Here is a 5,939-nt window from a genome sequence, read left to right on the forward strand (position 1 = left end):
ATCGAGCCGATGACATTTGTTGATGTTTGATGATCAAGTACGAGCCGTCCTTTCACACGATGCAAAGGCGCTACAAACGGTGGTGCAGCACCCGTGGACAGACAAGTTTGTCCAACAGTGTCTTGATTTGCTCCAAAACGTTCAAATATTTTTTTTTATTATTTGGAAGAAGGCAAGTTGTCCTCAGAGAGCAAATTAGAATGCAAACTTTGTCTTATTCAAAGCGGCAATCCAAGGGCAAAGTTAGAGATCAGTGCTGTGTCAGCGCTGCGCTTAAACCAGCCGCAAAGATTAATCACAGGAAAAAACACGTATCTGGCGCTCGCAGCGGTTCAAAGTGTGCCTGCCTGCCTGCCGGCTGGCTGGCTGGCTGGCTGGCGCTTGGAAACAGATTAAAAAGTGTCTATGAAGTGATGCATTGCAATTGTCATTGCGACGGTGGGAGCCATCCTTTTTTGCATAAAAATCCTCTCCTCCCTTTTTTTTTTAAAGTTTTCTTTTGCGAGATGGAGAAGTCGCTAATCCCGCGCGTGGTCGCATTTGCATCGCTGGCAAATAAACAAAAGGCGCTTTTTTTTTTTATCCGGTTGGGGGGGGGGGCGGGGTCAACCGCCGGGGTTAGCTTCGATTGATGAAAATGTTTTTTTGTAATGACAGAAGGAAGAGGAGGAGGATGAAGAGGAGGGTGGCAGAGGTGAGTACAAGCGAGGCCGCGTGACCCGCGAAGACCAGATTAGAGTAGCCGAGATAGCCCGCCGGGATCGATGCAACTTATCTGCCGCGTCGGTCCGGCTTTGTTGATGACACCTGAAGCTTGAGCATCCGGCTCACCTTTGCCTCGCTTCGCCGCGCCAGGAATGACAAGCACGATGACGAGCCACGGCGAACCCGCGTCCCAAGTATGCGCGACGGTCACGAGTCGCGCCGGCAGAACCGGTTCAAAAAATATCCCGCCGGACCGTGACGTGTGCCAAGTTTGGCGGGAAAGTTCGTCCGACGCCTCTTCCAAAGTTGAAGATTAAAAAAAAAAAAAAAAAAAGTGCGGCTTGTCTTTGGTCCTAAACGGAGGCGCTTTGCCTAATTGGAGCCTTTTGACGTGAAGCAGCGAAACAAAGCGCAGATGTAATCGTTCCACGCGGCTTTTCTTGAAAGGACACAAAAATGTCGGACATGAAAAGAGGCAAATCGGCCCAGTGATCAGCCGGCGCATGAATTAAGGCGGCGTCATTGTGCGCGCCGTGTCGCCATTGTGCCGCACCTGCGCTGATAGAATACGCCGCCGCGATAACCCAGGCGAACGGTACCGGAGGTCAGCCCGCTTTTTTTCCCCCCTCTCTTTTCTTGTGGGATCAGGCCGGCTTTCCGGTTCAAGAGACGAGACGAACGCGGCGCGGGCCTTTGGATTAGCGCCGAGCGCTAATCGGCGTTCGTCCCACCTCGAGCCGCCGCGCTCGTCTTCACCTTCTTTCATTTCGACGTAAGCTCGCCTTTGTCGCGCACGCACGCGAGTACGCCGCCGTTTTAAGCACTCGTGACGACTTTGCCGAGCAAGTTCCTCTGCGGCGCTCCTCTGACGACGTCTCAAAAGATGGCCGACGGGCGGGCCGAACGGTAGAAATTGTAAAAAACAAAATGGGAGAAGATGAAACAAAATACCGTCCAAAAGAAAAGAAGAGTCAAAGAACTCTGAGCAAATTTAAATTGGAAGAAAGTTTGCGGCGCCTTTTGGCGTGCTAAGAATGGCCGTGTCAGCGCCCCCGTTGTCCCCGCTGACGTGTTTGTGTGGCGCTAATTCCCGACGGACGTTTGAAAAGTAAATCCGCCCCGCCCTTAATTGCATGCCAGGCGACGACGGTTGACGAGCCTCCCTCCCGCGACCCGAGCCGAGCCGAGCCGAGGAGGCTCACGTGTTGAGGTCAATGACGGCGGCGGGATTAAGCGGGGGGAACTTTTAATTAGAGGGCGGCGCTAATGAAGGGGCCGCCATTGAAAGCCAAAGAATTGCCTCTTGTCATTATCAAAGCCGCCGCTGCCCAGGCCCAGGCCAAGCCACCTGGCCCGGCCCAAAGCAGCCAGGTGCACATTGCAATCCCAATGGTGGACATTTAGCCGCCACTACGTAGAGTCACCGGGCCCATCTTTGGTTGGGGGGGGGGGGGGTACTTGTGCCATTTTGCTGATAGGCTGCAAATCGGGATTTCCCGCTTCAGTGCGCTCGGCGAGCTAAGCCATCCGAGCGAGGACGCTGGGCAAAGTGGCGACGCTGATTTGCACACACGCACGTATGTCACTTTAGTACAAGCTCATCAAATGTGTTGCAGTGGTGGAAAAAAAAAAGAACTCATCTTGGCATATTGGATCAGACAAATATATTTATTATTGTTTATATTTATAGCTATTTTAATATTTAAATTTTATTTCAATGCATTTTTTGAAATCAATTCATTTGCCGCAAAAAGTCATTGCGAGTGCAGCAAAGTGGCAACCGCGTCACGTTTGTTCCTTGGAAGGTTTTTTTCTTTTTTTCCCACTTAAGCGCTAACGTTAGCTTATTAAGCTGAGCCCGCCGCTCATAAAAATCCACCTGTGCGTGCCGCCAAAGCCGCTCAGGTCGAGACAAAAGCCCAACGCTGGCTTTTCGCTGGGCGACGCCAATCGCCAGTTCCTCGCAAGTGCGACTTGACGCTACTTTCGAGCGTCGGAGAACTTGAGAACGACGGAAGAGCAAAATTGTTGGCTTGAAGGTTTTGTTGATTTTTTATTTAGCTCTTTTGTCTTGGGTTTGTGCCGCAGTGCATTCTGGGAGGATGATAAACGGCACTGCTTGCACTTTAATTAAACTTGCCCAAAAGTTGAAGGGGGGGGGGGGCGGCAGGGGCTGCAGCCGTGCCGTGAAAGTGGGCAAATGATCAAATACAAATTAATTAGTCTTTGGAGCAGAATTGCATTCAGGAAATTAAAAGATACCCGCCGCCGTGCCGCCGCCGTCGCTACGCTACGCACGCCTCACTGCAGGGCCTCGGTGTCATTACCAACTCCCCCCCCCCTCCAAAAAAAGTTCAATTTGCCATATGTTGGAATGTCCCCTGGGACGCCAGCGCCGTTCCCAACCGGGCCAAAAATGCAAATGGGACCAAAGGAGAAAGTTTGTAAAAGCACCTAAAGCGGCAGAAAAAAGACAAATTGAAGAGCGAGCGGGCGGGCCCATTTCTGCCCACCGCTTTGCTTTGCTGTGACCAACGACATCATCATCGCGCTTGGCGTCGAGCCACTTCGCGGCCACGCCGAGTTCATTAACGTGCCGGACGTCAGCCGGGGCGACATAATAGTACGCCTCCCAAAAAAGACTTGACATTGAGATGGACGGATAAGTCATTAATTGGTTTTCTTATTGCCACAATGCAAGCGGGAAGGTCACGTCGACTTTGGTGAGGAGGGGGGGGGGGTGGTGCGAGCAGCTTCATTATGCGGTGGGGCGGGGGCATAAAAGGGCTGCGTGCGGATGCAAAGTCGATGGCAGATAAAAGCGCAAAAGTAATTACACCTGAGACCGGGCCGGCGCGCCGACACGCCGGCGTCTTGTCCCGCCTCGCCTCGCCGTGTAATTCCGACGGCGAGATGGACGCCCGCGATACGGCGCCGAGAGGGAATTCGGCCAGATAATTAGGCGTGATACTCGCCGCCGCGTGCAAAGGTGGGCGCCCAGATAAAACGCTCAGCGGCCCATAAACAAAAAGGGCCGCAAAGGACACCACGTGCGCTAGCCTGGCCGCTAGCCTGGCCGCTAGCTCGCGCTGCTTGCGTTGTTGTCATAAATCGGAGATGAGCTGCAAATTTCCAATCAACATTTTCTTTCTGATTTTGCACAGAGCAACAAGTGGCGTTCGCCGGCCGGCTCGCTAGTCCATCAGCGCCAAAGGCCTCGCCACACCTTGATTTCCTCTTTTCAGATAAGAAACCGCGCTGGCCCGGCCCGGCCCGTATTTTGCTCTCACACGCGATACGCGATAAGAGCGCCCCGAGAAGGCGTTTGCGGCGTCTTATCTGACGCTCGGGTCGGCTTTAGAGTGGTTGACGCGCTAATGGACGCCGGCCGGGCGTATCGATCGGCGCGGAGGATGTGACTTAGAGACTTGATCAGATGGGCCGATTATGAAATGTCCCGAACGACGCTTGCGGTCGGGACGGCGCCTTAATTCTCACGCAGTGTGCCGATTGCCATGAGCAATTGTGCAATTGACAGCAGAGCCTTCGCTCTCTTTCAAACAAATCCAGCTATTAGCAATAATCGCATCGATACTTTTCATTCTGGGCGGTCTCGTTTAATGCAAGAAATAATCACATCCAAAGCTGCTTTCCAAATCAATCAATCAATCAAGAAATAAATATAATGATAAAATAAAAGAAATAATAATATCACGAGTCTCGCTGTCTCCCAAATGCAGCCTGTTAATAAATGCGCGACTCGGCGTGCCGCCGCGCGCGCATTTATTAACAGGCTGCATTCGTCTTGCTGACGGCGGAAGACGAGCGCGATCCCAATCGGCCGGCCGGTTGCAATTTATGGAGCGTGCTCTTCCCGCCCCTGCAATCGGCGGCCTTTCACAAATAAGTAATGGCGGCGCGGCGGCCTCCTCGCTCACGCAAACAGCACATCCATCTTTTTAGGATTTCCAGCCCAACCTTTGATTTGTCCTCACCTGAACAAGAAAAAAAAGCAGCAGCAGCAGCTTCAGGAAAAATGCCATCTGGCGTACGAAATCCAAAGCAATGTCGCCCATCAGAAAGCACGCAAAGCCAAGCCATTTGCTCCAGACGGCCAATCCCGTCGTTCATTATGTTTTGCCCGCCGCCAAAGCCTCCACGTTCAAATATGGTCGATTCCGTCTTTGACCTTCCTCTGCACATTTTTCCACTTCATCCTTTCGAACTTCTCAAAGTTTTGCCAATAAAGAAAGAAAAAAAAAAATGCCGTTAAGGATCTCGCCCGCTATTTTTTGGTCCTAATGAGTCTTTTCTCGGGGCTTAATTAAAGTGTTTTTTGCGTCTTTTGTTTCCGCGTCCCCTCGGAGACGCCAAAGTCTTGCGCCGGCTCGTTTTATTTTTTTTCCCGCCGATGTTATCGGCTTGTAATTGCGGCATAATTACGAGAGGTCGCTCCTTCTCCCGCGACGCTCGCCGGGGTCCGAGGACCGACGATGAGTTTCCTGGGCGCCGAAGTGAGTTTATTCTCACCGCGCGAATGAGGAGCGGGCCGCATTTGGATCCACGTGATAAGATTTCGGGGGTTTTTTTTGTAGCGCATAACTAAAAAAAATTCAGAAGGAAATGTCGCTGACCTACTTTAACACAGGAAGAGGAAGTCGACCTTGGTCTCGCCTTGCTGAATTACTCAACTTGATTTTTATATTCTTAAATTTGGCTCCATTTTTTTTCTTCTACTAAAGGCAAAAAAAATTCTCCATGAATTCGTACGTGTTAGTATAAACATTTTTGGACCGTCACGATGAGATATAGTTTCCTAAATGATATCGATAATCCACTTTTATTTATAAATTCAACAGAACCAGATAGAAATACCCCCAAACTTTCCCCAACATTTGAAAATATGAAATATCGCCAAATGTTTTTTTGTCTTCTTGCACATGACCGTAATATCTGCGACGTCGGGCAAGGACGTAAAACTGCGACTGGCTCTTCCTTCTGCGGCGGCGGCTAATTACGGGTGCAAACTCCTTGTCATTGCAGCGGGAAGCTCTTTAGGTAGCGATTCACCCCCATGAATGGAAGCCTAATTAATCCACTTAATCTGCTGCATGAGATTATTGCGCGCGCGCACACACGCTCACGCACACACGGCTGGCCTGTCGCTGACAATGGAGAGCTGCTGATAAAAATATATATACTGCTATTGAAAGCCAAGGGGGGGGGGGGGGGCG

General features: G+C 51.1%; 1 protein-coding gene across 1 annotated transcript in view; it reads left to right on the forward strand.

Annotated features, from left to right (window-relative positions):
• Positions 1–4,423, forward strand: part of LOC147040453 (uncharacterized) — a 29,317-nt gene extending 24,894 nt beyond the window's left edge. The window contains exons 4-5 of the mRNA XM_085902846.1: positions 658–694; positions 856–4,423. Coding sequence (XP_085758972.1) covers positions 658–694; positions 856–1,022 — 204 coding nt within the window. The 3' untranslated portion in view covers positions 1,023–4,423. The remainder of the gene's footprint in view (positions 1–657; positions 695–855) is intronic.
• The last annotated feature ends 1,516 nt before the right edge of the window (positions 4,424–5,939 follow it).

This window comes from Syngnathus leptorhynchus, chromosome 21, assembly GCF_054491065.1.
Source record: "Syngnathus leptorhynchus isolate UIUO chromosome 21, UIUO_Slep, whole genome shotgun sequence".
NCBI classification, from domain to species: domain Eukaryota; kingdom Metazoa; phylum Chordata; class Actinopteri; order Syngnathiformes; family Syngnathidae; genus Syngnathus; species Syngnathus leptorhynchus.